The sequence below is a fragment of the Mobula birostris genome, chromosome 22 (assembly GCF_030028105.1).
Source record: "Mobula birostris isolate sMobBir1 chromosome 22, sMobBir1.hap1, whole genome shotgun sequence".
Taxonomy (NCBI): domain Eukaryota; kingdom Metazoa; phylum Chordata; class Chondrichthyes; order Myliobatiformes; family Myliobatidae; genus Mobula; species Mobula birostris.
Window position 1 is genome coordinate 49,522,930 of NC_092391.1, and position 15,687 is coordinate 49,538,616.

At 42.1% G+C, this 15,687-nt stretch overlaps 1 protein-coding gene across 4 annotated transcripts in view; it reads right to left on the minus strand.

Moving 5' to 3' along the window:
- LOC140186422 (histone-lysine N-methyltransferase EHMT1-like) overlaps nt 1–15,687 on the minus strand; it is a 201,738-nt gene that overhangs the window by 966 nt on the left and 185,085 nt on the right. For all 4 annotated transcript variants that reach the window (XM_072240693.1, XM_072240691.1, XM_072240690.1 and 1 more), the window contains one exon: nt 3,106–3,281. In XM_072240693.1, the coding sequence (XP_072096794.1) occupies nt 3,106–3,281 (176 nt within the window). The remainder of the gene's footprint in view (nt 1–3,105; nt 3,282–15,687) is intronic.

Genomic DNA, 15,687 nt, shown 5'->3' on the forward strand with positions numbered 1-15,687 from the left:
AGTACAAGGCTAGTTCCATAGTTTTCTGGAACGTTTGATTTATCTGAGCAGCCAAGATTCACTTGATATATAAGCCTTAATGGTACCATATTGGCTGTGACATTGAAATTTCTGCAAAGTGAACTAAAAAAGTACAGCAACTGTTCTGCAATGAAGATGATCTTTTTGAAGTGGATTAACTGAACATAATTGAGCAGTCAGCTACCCATGCATTCAGGTTCACCCTATAAGAATAGAGAGATGAGCACATTTATGTAACATTAAACTTTTAGGGCACTGGGAAATCAAGCAATTGAGTTTCAAGAAAGATTCCTTGTAAGGGTTTGTAATTTGTAACTCCTACAAATTTAGTATCCCAATTCAAGGAAGTAGAGGCAGAAAGCAGGAGGCAAAAAGCCCATCAACCACATGTTGCTAGAAAAATGCTGCGATTGATTTTTACGGAAACAGTAGTAAGACATTTACAATGTTATTGTACAATTCAGCGGAGATAATATCATTTATTCAAAGCACCTAATGTTTAATAAATGATTATTTGAGGACGAACAAAGAGGAAACCTGTAGATGCTGGGTGTTTGCACTTCCAAAGACATTTTATCAGATACTTTAGAAAATCTGTTTGCACATGAATTGCGGCTGATATAATAGCATAGATTAAGGATTAGCTAACTAACTGTACATAAAGTTAGGTCTAACAGATCATTTTCAGGTCAACAGGCTGCGACTAGTGGGGTGCTATACAGATTAGCACCAGGCATCAACAATTTAGATGGAGGAAGAGACTGAGTGCGTTGACATAATGACTGATGGAAAAGTAAGTTACAAAAAGGAACTTACAGAGACCAAAAAGGAATTATATAGCTAAAATAAATGGGCAACAAAAAGGGCATTTGGAGTATTATGCAAAGTTCCTAGGTATGTGAAGTAATCCATTTTGGCAGGTAAAATTTAAATAGAAGATGTTATTTAAAGGAACAGAGTCTGCAGCATGCATCTTGGTGGAACCCTACACAATACAAAGTCATGATAGAATCACTCAAGTCATTAAGGCAAATGTAATGTTGGCCTTTATTACATGGATTAATGAGAACGAGAGTGCAGGTATTGCTACAACGATACAGTCACTCATAAGATCATAGCTGATTCAACCTCCTTATTGCATTGGAGGCAATTCAGAAAACATGCATGGGAATGGTTCCTAGGATGAAGGCTTGAATTAAGAGAATGACCATGTGATTTGGGCTTGTGCTTATTGGAGTTTAGAAGAGAGGTGCTCCGAGAGATGCACACACGATTCTGAAGAGTTTAGCATGATAGATGAGAGCGAGTCTGGAACCAGGGAGTATAGTTTTATTATTTAGAATTGTCAATTTAAGACAGTGATAAGGAGAAATTTTCTCTCTTAAAGCAGTGGTCCCCAACCAAGGAAACGATACGAGTCAGCTGCACCTTTCCTCATTCCCTGTCACGCACTGTTGAACTTGAACATAGGGTTGCCAACTGTCCCGTATTTGCCAGGACATCCCGTATATTGGGCTAAATTGGTTTGTCCCATACGGAACCGCCAGTGTCCCGTATTTCTCCTGCTAAGGTAGAGCGTTCCTATGAAACCGTTTGTGCCGAAATGGCATAAAGCAAAGAAGCAATTTATATAAATCTATATGGAAAAAAATTTTGAGTGTTCCCAGACCCAAAAAATAACCTACCAGATCATTCCAAATAACACATAAAACCTAAAATAACACTAACATATAGTAAAGGCAGGAATGATATGATAAATACACAGCCTATATAAAGTAGAAATGATGTATTTGCAGTATAGTCGGGAAGATTAAGGCAGAACCGATTTGTGGGAAAAAAAACGGCGGTACACGCATGCGCACATCACGCATGCGCACACAGGTGCCTGCGCAAGGCTTCATGGTCATGGTAGTCTTTCCTGGGGTAAACACAAGTGTCCCGGGATTTGACTGCTACTTTTGTCCCTATTTGGAAGTGAGAAAGTTGGCAACCCTAACTGTAAAAGACATGTTGAGGTGAGTTTAACCCCACTTGAACACCGGGGATGTCAGCCGGTCTGTGACGCAAAAAAGGTTGGGGACCCCTGTCTTAAAGGATTGTGAATCTATTTTGGAGAGTTGCAGAGCTGAAAACAATGGACATATTTAAAAGAGCATTTCGCCATGAGGGTATAAGGGCTATAAAGCTAGATAAGAAAGTATATTAAGGCCGAGATCAGATCAAACTTTGGCAGAAGTTTGGCTGAGATCCACATTAATTTCTTCCGCACCTTAATCCAAGTTAGTGGAGAAATCAATTAGAGAGTTGACTTACAGCCTTGACACACAAATATTATTCATAATTCCAGACAGAAAATTAAAAAGTTTTAAAATTTACATGGATTTGTATGGATCACAAATACTAAGCATACAATTTTGTTGTTAACGAAAATTAGTCCATAGACATCTTTGGACTAATTCAAATGAAATTGACACACTATCATGCTAACTGAACCCAAATCTGGCATTCTGAGTAGCTCCAGTGTTACCTTTAACGTTTTCAGTGTAACATGGGCAATAACACGTTGCCACTCTAGTTTTCTTAATTTACTTCTAACATATCATTAATTATTCATTAAATAACTACATTCTCTGTTAAATATCTTTACAGCTAAGCCCAAGTTTTTGCAGTCCCTTGTCATAATTCAAACTCCCAGTTAGTGGATCTTCTCACCATCTGTTTGCCAAACATCTCAGGAGGCCGAATTGGAGACAATCAAGAAAAGTGCTGGTCAGGCAAAAGCACTATCTTCTTTGCTGATTAATATTTAGTAAAAATATAGATCAATATTTATAATAAATTGTTAGATGTGAACCACTTTGGGACATTCTGCTCCATTTAAGGTTCTTTATAAACCTAAATTGTTATTTTATAAAGGACTGAAGACAATTCATCAAATATGCATTTCCAAATCATGTACTCCTATTTGGGCACTTGTTTGGCCCATTTTTACATTGGGTACCTAGAACACGTCACAGGATACCATATCTGAAAATTATCTTGTTTTGGATATTGGAAGGAAATCTCAAAATGTTAAATATTTACCCTAGTTCCTCGCCACATTTTATGTCTCTACTGCTGAAGAATGCAATCCTTGGGAAACGAAGATCCTGGTGTGACATAAACACTCGTACCGGAATGAGATTTGGTTCACAGAGATGGTTGACAAAGCGGCTGACGTTTCCATAATATCGAGCATCAATGCAGTACACGTCCCCTTCCTTAAAATTAAAGTGATAGATAAATATGTATTTAATTACTCGTTTCCTCAGTTACAAGTGCTACAAATACAACTAGAGTAGTGTTTATACTTATTGAGTAGTTTGATGTACCCCAGACAATAAATTTACTTTCAATTTTGTTTCCTTGGTTCAACTAATGCATGTAAAAGCTTAAAAGCAGCAGTTAACTCAAGCCATTAGCCGTCAGAATTATCAAAGTAACTACTAACATTTTGCCATATATATAGTAAATTAAACTATTAATCTACATCAAATTTGATCAAGTCATTTTGATAAATTGGAGGCTTTTCTAGAACAGAAATTGAATAAAAGATTTTAATAACAAGAGATATGATGGATAGGCACAATAATCCAAGAAGTTTACTTCAAAGTTTCAAGGAAGCAACTTATAACAGTCTCTTTTTAAAAATGTATGAATAAACTTATACAAAAGAACTTCCATAAGACTGTAAAAAATAGGAGCAGAATCACACCATTCAGCCCATTAAAGTCTGTTCTGCCATTTCATTACGGCTAATCCATTTTCCCTCTCAACCCCATTCTCCTACCTTCTCCCCCCAAACCTTCCGTGCCCTGACTAATCAAGAACCTATCAACCTCCATCTCAATGACCAACACTCAATGACCTAGCCTCCACAGCCACTTGTGGCAACCAGTTCCACAGACTCTCCACCCTACGGCTAAAGAAATAAATCTTTATCTCCATTTTAAATGGACGTTCCTGTATTCTGAGGCAGTGCCCTCTGGTCTTAGACTCACCCACTACAGGAAAGATCCTCTCCACATCAACTCTGTCTAAGTCTTTCAATATTCAATAGGTTTCAATGAGATCCCCGCCCCCCCCCCCCCCCCAATTCTTCTTAATTCCAGTGAGTACAAGCACAGAGCAATCAAATGCTGTTCTTGATTAGCCAGGGCATCAAAGGGTATGGGGAGAAGGCAGAGGAGTGGGGATGACTGGAAAAATAGGATCAGCCCATCATTGAATGGTGGAGCAGACTCAATCGGCCAAATGGCCTACTTCCTGTATCTTATGGCCTTATGGTCTCATAATAAATCAACCATGATGGAATGGCAGGGCAGATACGATGGGCTGTGTGGCCTAACTCTGTTCCCATGTCTTATCATCTTATATTCAAACCACACTGAACAAAGGTAGTTGTCAGACCACAGAATTGAAGATCAGAGTGTTTTAACCTATACCAGTGATTCCCAACAAGGGGGTGGTTACGTGTCCTCAAGGGGCATTAAGGGAAATAGAAATCGTCAAGGGATGTTCAAGATTCTTGGGTGCGGAATTAAGTGGCACCCTAACTTGAGGCACAAGACCTGACTAGCCTTGCCAATTCACTGCCACCAGCGATATCCGATGGACATTCCCAGTTTGTGTTTTTTTAATTTTAATTTAGCCCCATTAATCATGGATAAATACGTACATTGCAATCTTTATGAGTCTCAAGGTGGTGAAGCCTTGAATTCTAGTCCTGCTAAGAAACAGAAACTATAGAAAGTGCTATCATACAGTGTTACATATCTGGAGTATGGATTGAAAATTGGCTGGCTGACAGGAAACAAAGAGTAGCGATTAACGGGTCTCTTTCGGAATGGCTGGTGGTGACCAGTGGGGTACTTCAGGATTCAGTGCTGGGACCACAGCTGTTTACAATATACATTAATGATTTAGATGAAGGGATTAAAAGTAACACTAGCAAATTTGCAGATGACACAAAGCTGGGTGGCAGTGTGAAATGTGAGGAGGGTGTTATGAGAATGCAGGGTGACTTGGACAGGCTGGGTGAGTGGGCGGATGCATGACAGATGCAGTTTAATGTGGATAAATGTGAGGTTGTCCACTTTGGTGGTAAGAACAGGAAGGCAGATTATTATCTAAATTGAGTCAAGTTAGGAAAAGGGGATGTACAATGAGATCTAGGTGTTCTTGTCACTGAAAGCAAGCATGCAGGTACAGCAGGCAGTGAAAAAAGCTAATGGCATGCTGGCCTTCATAACAAGGGGAATTGAGTATAGGAGCAAAGAGGTCCTTCTGCAGCTGTACAGGGCCCTGGTGAGACCACACCTGGAGTATTGTGTGCAGATTTGGTCTCCAAATTTGAGGAAGGACATTCTTACTATTGAGGGAGTGCAGCGTAGGTTCACAAGGTTAATTCCCGGCATGGCGGGACTGTCATATGTTGAAAGGTTGGAGTGATTGGGCTTGTATACACTGGAATTTAGAAGGATGAGAGGGGAGCTGATTGAAACATGCAAGATTATTAAGGGATTGGACACGCTGGAGGCAGGAAGCATGTTCCCGCTGATGGGTGAGTCCAGAACCAGAGGCCACAGTTTAAGAATAAGGGGTAGGCCATTTCGAATGGAGCTGAGGAAAAACTTTTTCACCCAGAGAGTGGTGGGTATGTGGAATGCTCTGCTCCAGAAGGCAGTGGAGGCCAAATCTCTGGATGCTTTCAAGAAAGAGATGGATAGAGCTCTTAAAGATAGTGGAATCAAAGGTTATGGGGATAAGGCAGGAACTGGATACTGATTGTGGATGATCAGCCATGATCACAGTAAATGGCGGTGCTGGCTTGAAGGGCCAAATGACCTACTCCTGCACCTATTGCCTATATCATAACCACTTAATTCCTGGAATCATTCTTGTGAACCTCCTCTGAACCCTCTTCAAAGTCAGCATATCCTTTCTTAAATAAGGGGTCCAAAACTGCTCACAATACTCCACGTAAAGATATTCTAGTACTCTTGAAATGAATGCTAACATTGCATTGATCTTCCTCACCACAGATTTAACCTGCAAATTAACCTTTTAGGGAATCCTGCACACGGACTCCTAAGTTCTTTTGCACAGCAGATATTTAAATTGTCTGTCCTTTTAGAAAATAGTTACGCTTTTATTCCTTCTACCAAAGTGCATAACCATACACTTCCCGACACAGTATTCCATCTGCTATTTCTTCCTCCGTTCTCCTAATCCGTCCAAGTTCTTCTGCAGCCTCTCTGCTTTCTCAACACTACCTGCTCCTCCATCTCTCTTCATATCATCTGCAAACTTGGCCTCAAAGCCATGAATTCCATCATCAAAATAACATATACTGTAAAAATAAAGTGGTCCCAACACCGACTCCTGTGGATCACCGCTAGTCACCAGCAGCCAGTCAGAAAAGGGTCCCTTTATTCCCACTCTATCCATGCCGGGAACTTTCCTGTAGTACCATGGGCTCTTATTTTGTTAAACAGCCTCATATTCAGGCACCTTGTCAAAGGCCTTCTGAAAATCCAAGTATACAACATCCACCAATTTTCCTTTGTCTATCCTGCCTGCTATTTCCTCAAATAATTCCAACAAATTTGTCGAGCAAAATTATCCCTTAAGGAAAGCATATTTTGTACCCTGAGAACTTACCTTTAAACAATCGAGTCCAACATCTTCCTTGCCACTGAGGTCAGACTAACTGGCTATAATTTCCTTTCTTCTGCCTCTCTCCCTTATTGAAGAGTAGGGTGGCATTTTCTAATGCCTCCATAATCTCTTCAGCCACCTCTTTCAGAACCCTGGGCTGTTGTCTATTTGGGCCAAGTAACTAATTGACTTTCAGATCTTTCAGCTATCCAAGTACCTTCTTCTTAGTACTTTGCTACTACAGGTTTTCCCCACCATCCAAAGGTAGAGCGTTCCTATGAAATGATTCGTAAGCCGGAATGTCGTAAAGCGAAGAAGCAATTACCATTTATTTATACGGGAAAAATTTGTGAGCATTCGCAGACACAAAAATAACCTACCAAATCATGCCAAGTAACACATAAAATCTAAAATAACAGTAACATATAGTAAAAGCAGGAATGATATGATATATACACAGCCTATATAGAGCAGAAATACTTCTCTACAATCATTGACTGCACTGTCCACTGTAGCAAAAATCTCACACACGCGCCATCGACAAAAACACGGCGCAAGCGCTCTCGGCAGAAAATCTCACGCAAGCAGAAACATTCTCTCCAGTAACCTTATGAAGCTGCCAAATTATACCAAATAACACATAAAAATACACACACAGCCTATAGAAAGTAGAAATAATGTATGTACAGTGTAGTATCACTTACCGGCATCGGGAAGACAGCTTGCCAAGCACACTGATGATGGTGTGTTAGGCTGAATCGTCGAAGGTTGGGGTGGTGCAGTGGTCCCCACCCTCTGGGCAGTGACACGATACCGATCCGCGAAGCATGCAGGGGTACAGCGGTGGCTGGGAGGCACCCAGCACATCTTTAAGAAAAAAGCTGAAATAAACATGCTAATTAATTAGGTGCCGCGATCTGGGCTGACATTTACGTGCCGGGTGGCACCTAATTAATTAGCATGTTTATTTCAGCTTTTTTCTTAAAGTTGTGCTGTATGCCTCCCAGCTACCGCTGCACTCTCTGTGAATCGGTATCTGTCCGTGGCCTGGGGGTTGGGGTGGTGGGACACTGGGGTGTCATCTCATTGTCATCTGTTTCCATTAGGGCAGGCAGGTCATCTTCTTCTACGTCTGCCTGCCTCGATGTCACTTTCGGTCCGTTCGCTACTGCGTTCGGTTTCAATTGTTATCCTTTCCTCTTCCAACTGCATCAGCTCTTCATTTATCGGTTCTTGGTCATGGGATGCCAAGACCTCTTCAACATCATCTACATCAACTTCCACAAGCCAAACTCACTTTGTCCTTACTTCGTTCACCACGATCGAAACGCTTAATTATGTCTAGTTTTACGCTAAGTGTAACACCCTTACGAGCTCTTTTAGGCTTTTCTGCTACCTTAGAACTCAACTTGCAAACAGCTGCTCACAGGCATGTGTTTAAGCAATGCCAGCGAGAGCTCCGTTCCGAATCCAGGGGAGAGCGGCTGCTCGGGGCGCACACTGATTTTTTTCGCGCGCTGTCTTTTTTCGTAACGGAAACAGGGAACTAATGTAGGTCTTTTGTAACAGTGAGGTTTCGTAAAGGATACTTTTGTAAAATATTGACTTTTACCCATTGCTACCAAAGTCAAATGGCATTCTTTACTTGGAACAGATACATCAATTTGTTTACTTTAAAATATCAACTAGCACCTATATTATCAATCCTAATATCTACAAAAATACTGCAAATTATGGCTTTTGGACAGATTATTCTTGGGGCTTTTAATAATCTGATAAATACACTAATTGTTAGTATTTTCTCTTTCTCCCCCTAATATACCATCTCTCCCTAATTTTTTCATCCCCTTAAATGATAACTTTTATCTAATTAATGCGCTTCAGGGAGGGTGAAATTTCTCAAATATTTTCATTGGTGCAATTTTCATAGAGTAATACAAGATAGAGGCAGGTCCTTTGGCCAACTCATCCATGCCCACAGTGTGAAAAAGACTGACTATGCCCGGCATGATTTAATAAACCTTTGAGAAGTTGCCCTTCAATCTTCTTCACTTGTTGGAAAAACTACTAGCCTATCGAATCCTGTGGTAAAAGTATAATTAGGTTTCAGCATAGAGTAACCTGAAAAAATAAATTCTTTCTCCACATTCAAGAATAACCAAATGACTGATCATCCTCAATTTAGACTATACCGGGAAAAACATTTCAATTCATTTTTATCTGAAGAATTTCATATCTACCTGGTTCTATAATTATATCAATCGTCAAGCATTCACTTGAATCTAGACTTCGTATCTTTCTATTTTATTCTAAGTAATTATTTTCAAAGCCATAGTCTCACTCACAAGATCAGTTTTAAACACTAATAGGCTGACTTCTAGATGATTTATACAGTTTTTCCTATGTAAGCAACAAGAATATCCACACCCTTTCCCATTAGCTGTTGATGCAATCCAAAACAAGAAACTGAAGTAATAACATCTACTGAAAGCTCTGTCAAAACCATAGCTCAGAGTCAGTAACATTACATGTAGGGGCTGGTACAGTGTACTGATGAATATCTTTCAGCTGCCTGGGGCGATGTAGAGGCAGAAACATAAGGAGACATTTAAGTAGGCACATGAATGTGAGGAAAATGAAAGGATATAGACATTGTGTAGGCAAAAGGGATTAGTTTAGTTGGACATTTTATTACTAATTTATTTAGCTTGGCACAACATTGTAGGCCAAAGAGTCTGTTCCTGTACTGTATTGTTCCATGTTCTATGCTTTAATGCTTTTCTCCTTAAAATGCATTAAATAAAATTCATTAGCTCCAATAAAAACAAAGTTTTTATTGAGTGAAATATTGCATGTTGGGATGTTTAACCATGGCAGAATATACACACCGAACAACAAAGCTGTGTAGTTTGCTGAAAATGGCGAGATAGGTAGTCATGGTGGTGAAGAAGAAATTTGACGCATTTGCCTTCATGGGTCAGGGCATTGTGTTCAGGAGTTGCAACATCACGCTACAGATACACTGTGTGCAGTTCTGATTACCACTCTTTCGGAAGGATGTGATTAAGTAGAGAAAGTGCAGAAAACATTAACAAGGGGCTGGGGCTGGAGGGTTCCATTCTAAGGAAAGACTGATATGTTTTCCCTAGAGTGAATGAGGCCAAGGATTAACCTTATCAGTTTATAAAATCATGAAAGGCATGGATACGATAAATAACGTCTTTTCCCCAGTGTAGAGAAATCTAAAGTTACCGTGAGAGGGGAAGATTTAAAGGGAACCCGATGGACATTCAAAGAATTAATTGCTAGAGGAAATGAAAAGAGGTACAATTACAAGTTTGAGAAGACATTTTGACAGATACATAAATTGGAAAGGTTAAGAGGGATATGAACCAAATGGGACTAGCTTTGGTAGGCATCTTGGTCAGGCATGGATGAGTTGGACTAAAGGGCCTGTTTCTGTGCTGTATAACTATTTCAACCTGAAATTTATCCATATATTTAGCAGCAAAATGAACCGAACGATAGTTTATAAAAAGTGAATCCCCGCCTATGACTTATCCTCTTTTAAATACTTTGTTACCGTGCCAGTTTCTCAGCCATCCTTGCTGTTGACATTAGCCTTAAGGATTTTACTTTCACACTTTACATTGCATTGTCTCTTTGAGCTAGCTGTTTTTTTTTAAATTTAGCACCCTGTATAAATTAGCTTACGCCAAATATTCCAAACACAATATTGCATGCATATTTATCATTTCTTGCAATGTTGTTTCCTTTCTATCATTGATTCCTTATGCATAAAACCAGGAAGAAGAACATGAGGAACAAAGATCTTCCTAACACTAATTCCATTTTCAAATTTGTTGAAAAATTAATCGATTATTTAAGATGATAATCAGAATGGTCAGTAGTAGAGCTTAGAGAGCATATGGCAGGGATACAGGCCCTTCAGGTTAGAGTTCATGCCAACAATGTTGTCCACCCAGCAAGTTGCAGTTTCCTGATTTCGGTCCATTTCCCTCCAAGTATCTATCCAAATGCTTCTTAAATGATACTATTGTTGCTGCCTCAACCACGTATTCTGGAAGCTCGTTGCACATACTCACCACCCTTTGCATGAAAATTTGTCCTGAAGAAACTTCTACCTAAAGAGTGTAATGGAACAGAGGGATCTAGGAACACCTAAGTTATTGAAAGCGGTGACACAGGTAGACAGGGGAATGAAGGTAGTGTTCTGTCAGGGCACTGAGTATAGCAATTGCGAATTGTGGGAGTGGAGGCAAGGAGTGTGGGAAAAGAAACTAGGGGAGAAGTGTAGAAGGAACCAGGTAAATCATGAGGAGAGAGAAAAGGAGCAAAGGTGGATCAGAGTATCTGAAATCGAAGGATCCAATGAAGAGTTCATTGTTAATCTGGTACGCCGCAAGTTCAATTCAATAATTTACTGGATGTGAGCAGGGGCAGATGGAAGGGGCCTAGTCCTCGGTCATGGCCAGGATTAGGCATGAAGCCATGGTGTTGCTTGTCGCACGTGAAGTGAGGAGACAAAGCCATTGCGCTTCTCCAGGGTCGGTGCGGTACGCCATCCAGAATGGAGTCGGAGCTGCCCTCCGGGGCTTTGGTCAGCAGAAAACAAGTTCTGTTGTGGTTGACTGCAAATTTTTTAGCGGCACTCCATGGACTCGGGCCTCAAGCTGTGGGGTCGCTTGTTTTTCAGCCGCAGGAGAGGCATTCAAGCCATCGCATTTACTGGGGGTGGCGTAGCGCAGTTGTGGTGATTGACGATTTAAAATGGACCGAGTGGTCTGGACTATATATATGCAGACATATATTTGTCGGGTTGTGTTTTTACTAATTGATATGCACTTATATATGCAAGGACTAGGCCTCAAAGTCACGGATTTGCCTAGTGGGAGTTGGGAGTTGGGCATTGGGGCAAGGACAGGGTTTCAAAGCTATGGTGTCGCCTAATGGGTATCGGGGGCCAGATGACAGATAGCAATGTGCTGGGGGTTCTGGACTATATATATGCAATGATCATTGCGTTTTTACTGATATTCTATGTGGGTTTGTTGAACTGTACGCATCAAGCTGAAGCATCACTGGGGGGCGTGGGGAGGTGGGCACCAGGACTCTCATTACATGATTGTGATCTTGTGTGTGCGACTGTCATTAATGTGTCTTTACATCATGACCTCATAGTAATTTTAACGTAAACAACAGGAATTCTGCAGATGCTGGAAATTCAAGCAACACACATCAAAGTTGCTGGTGAACGCAGCAGGTCAGGCAGCATCTGTAGGAAGAGGTGCAGTCGACGTTTCAGGCCGAGACCCTTCGTCAGGACTAACTGAAGGAAGAATGAGTAAGGGATTTGAAAGTTGGAGGGGGAGGGGGAGATCCAAAATGATAGGAGAAGACAGGAGGGGGAGGGATGGAGCCAAGAGCTGGACAGGTGATTGACAAAAGGGGATACAAGAGGATCATGGGACAGGAGGTCTGGGAAGAAAGACAAGGGGGGGGGGGAGACCCAGAGGATGGGCAAGAGGTATATTCAGAGGGACAGAGGGAGAAAAAGGAGAGTGAGAGAAAGAATGTGTGTATAAAGATAAGTAACAGATGGGGTACGAGGGGTGGGGTGGGGCCTAGCAGAAGTTAGAGAAGTCGATGTTCATGCCATCAGGTTGGAGGCTACCCAGACGGAATATAAGGTGTTGTTCCTCCAACCTGAGTGTGGCTTCATCTTTACAGTAGAGGAGGCCGTGGATAGACATGTCAGAATGGGAATGGGATGTGGAATTAAAATGTATGGCCACTGGGAGATCCTGCTTTCTCTGGCGGACAGAGCGTAGATGTTCAGCAAAGCGGTCTCCCAGTCTGCGTCGGGTCTCGCCAATATATAAAAGGCCACATCGGGAGCACCGGACGCAGTATATCACCCCAGTCGACTCACAGGTGAAGTGTTGCCTCACCTGGAAGGACTGTTTGGGGCCCTGAATGGTGGAAAGGGAGGAAGTGTAAGGGCATGTGTAGCACTTGTTCCGCTTACACGGGTAAGTGCCAGGGGGGAGATCAGTGGGGAGGGATGGGGGGGACGAATGGACAAGGGAGTTGTGTAGGGAGCAATCCCTGTGGAATGCAGAGAGAGGCCGCCACCTCCAACGGGATCCCACCACTAAGCACATCTTTCCCTCCCCCCATCTCTCTGCATTCCACAGGGATCGCTCCCTACACAACTCCTGTCCATTCGTCCCCCCCATCCCTTCCCACTGATCTCCCCCCTGGCACTTATCCGTGTAAGCGGAACAAGTGCTACACATGCCCTTACACTTCCTCCCTTACCACCATTCAGGGCCCCAAACAGTCCTTCCAGGTGAGGCAACACTTCACCTGTGAGTCGACTGGGGTGATATACTGCGTCCGGTGCTCCTGATGTGGCCTTTTATATATTGGCGAGACCCGACGCAGACTGGGAGACCGCTTTGCTGAACATCTACGCTCTGTCCGCCAGAGAAAGCAGGATCTCCCAGTGGCCACACATTTTAATTCCACATCCCATTCCCATTCTGACATGTCTATCCACGGCCTCCTCTACTGTAAAGATGAAGCCACACTCAGGTTGGAGGAACAACACCTTATATTCCATCTGGGTAGCCTCCAACCTGATGGCATGAACATCGACTTCTCTGACTTCCGCTAGGCCCCACCTCCCCCTCATACCCCATCTGTTACTTATTTTTATGCACACATTCTTTCTCTCACTCTCCTTTTTCTCCCTCTGTCCCTCTGAATATACCTCTTGCCCATCCTCTGGGTCCCCCCCCCTTGTCTTTCTTCCCGGACCTCCTGTCCCACGATCCTCTCGTATCCCCTTTTGCCTATCACCTGTCCAGCTCTTGGCTCCATCCCTCCCCCTCCTGTCTTCTCCTATCATTTTGGATCTTCCCCCTCCCCCTCCAACTTTCAAATCCCTTACTCACTCTTCCTTCAGTTAGCCCTGATGAAGGGTCTCGCCTGAAACGTCGACTGCACCTCTTCCTACAGATGCTGCCTGGCCTGCTGCGTTCACCAGCAACTTTGATGTGTGTTACCTCATAGTAATGTTGTCTCAATTGGCCGTATGGTTAAATGACAATTAAACTTGAATAGAAGTATGCCACTGAACCTTGCAGCCCACACAGGCAGCATGTGAGGTGCTGTTCTTCTAGTTTGCATTTAGCCTATGTTGGTGGTGGAGGTGGCTACGGACACAGGTGGCTATGGTAACAGGTAGAGGCAACCAGATGGCCATGGGGGATAGAGCAAAAAGTATCTAGGAAAGCAGACATCCAAGTCTGCACTTGGTATCACTGACATACAACAGGCTACGTCAAAAACACCAGATGCAAGATGAGGCTGGAGGAGGTGCATGTGCCTCACCTGGAAGGGCTATTAAGAGCTCTGGATGGTGGCCACGGAGAAAGTATAGCAAAAGGTCCTATAACTCCTGCAATTACTGGGTGAAGAGTCTCAGGAGGAAGGTGGATGGACAGGGATGAGTGAATCAGGTTGTCAGAACAGCGGGGTCCCTGTGGAAATCAGAAAGGTGTATGGGGAGGAAGATGTGCCTGCTGGTGAGATCACATCATAGCAGGTGCAAATGCTGACAAATTATGTGCTTTATGCATAGGCTGGCAGGGTAAAAGGCAAGGACCAAGGGAACTCTTATCCGTATTTTGTCTGGAGTGAGGTGGAAAGGTAGGGTAAGAGCAGAAGTACAAGAAATTGAGAAGATATGGGTGAGGGCTTCATCAATCATAGAAGCTCCATTTTCTCAAAAAGATCTCAGATTAACAACAAACAAAAATTAAACAAGCACAAGTAGGTAAATAGATGTTCTCCAGTTTGAAATACAACACCTCTGCATATCAACATATATAAATTCTTGCACAGCATTCACTCTTCCTGCCCCCAATCCTAAATGTCTCTTAATTTTCAGCTTCAGTGTCAATATTTAAGGTTGAAAATGTCTGGGCAGACATTAATAAGTGGGAAGTCTTGCACAGTGAGGGGAAAAAGTTGGATTCTTGGAAAAACAATTCTAAACATTTTTAAAAATGCTGTATTTCTAGTCAAGTTACGAACTCAAATGTTTAAACACTGAAATTATGAACTATGTAGTCAACTTGAATAACCTAGTGCCTCTTTCTAGCTTATTAAATTTTCAAATAATCTGTAAAATTACTGTAGAATGGCCCTATTAGGACGCAAAGTTTTCTTTCTAAATCCTACCAAAATCTTAAGACTCCAGCAAATGCTCTAGAATTCTAGTAATTGCTCAGAAACACCTTAATCAGAATTCTTATTTCAAAAACTGACAAAGTTTCAAGATATTAAAAACCTACCTCACAAGCTTGCAGATTTTCCTTCCAGTATTTTGAAGACATAATCAGAATATCCCTCAGTGTTCCTTCCCTGAATTGTCATATTCCAGGCCTCCTGCCCTATACTTCTAGCTCTTAAAACTTCCCCCTAATATTGATACAACAGTACTTCTTCTCATTTTTCTTTGTTCAATACATGAATGGCTTTGCTGGCCATTCATTACAGCAGACTCTAAAACTCCTTGGAGTTAAAGGACTGCAGTGCAGAAGAGCCACCAAGAACACTCTAGAGGCTGCTGAAAAGGCCTCGCGGTCGCTGTGGATCCAGAGGGGGTATCCGTGGATTAGTGCACCACTTGGACACAAGTCGGGGGCTGATCACCCCCAGCTGGGTCGCCCAGTCGAGGCTGTCTGATGATTAAACACCCAAAACACCCTATGACCCCAGGTTCATCACCGAAGACGTGCCCAAGTAGCACCAGAAGGTGTATTCTACAACTATCATAAGCATTTCATTTGCTGAATGCTAAATCACAAACAACTATAGAAATTATGAACTATTTCATCCACCATATTTATCTAACACACTCAATTATAAATACTC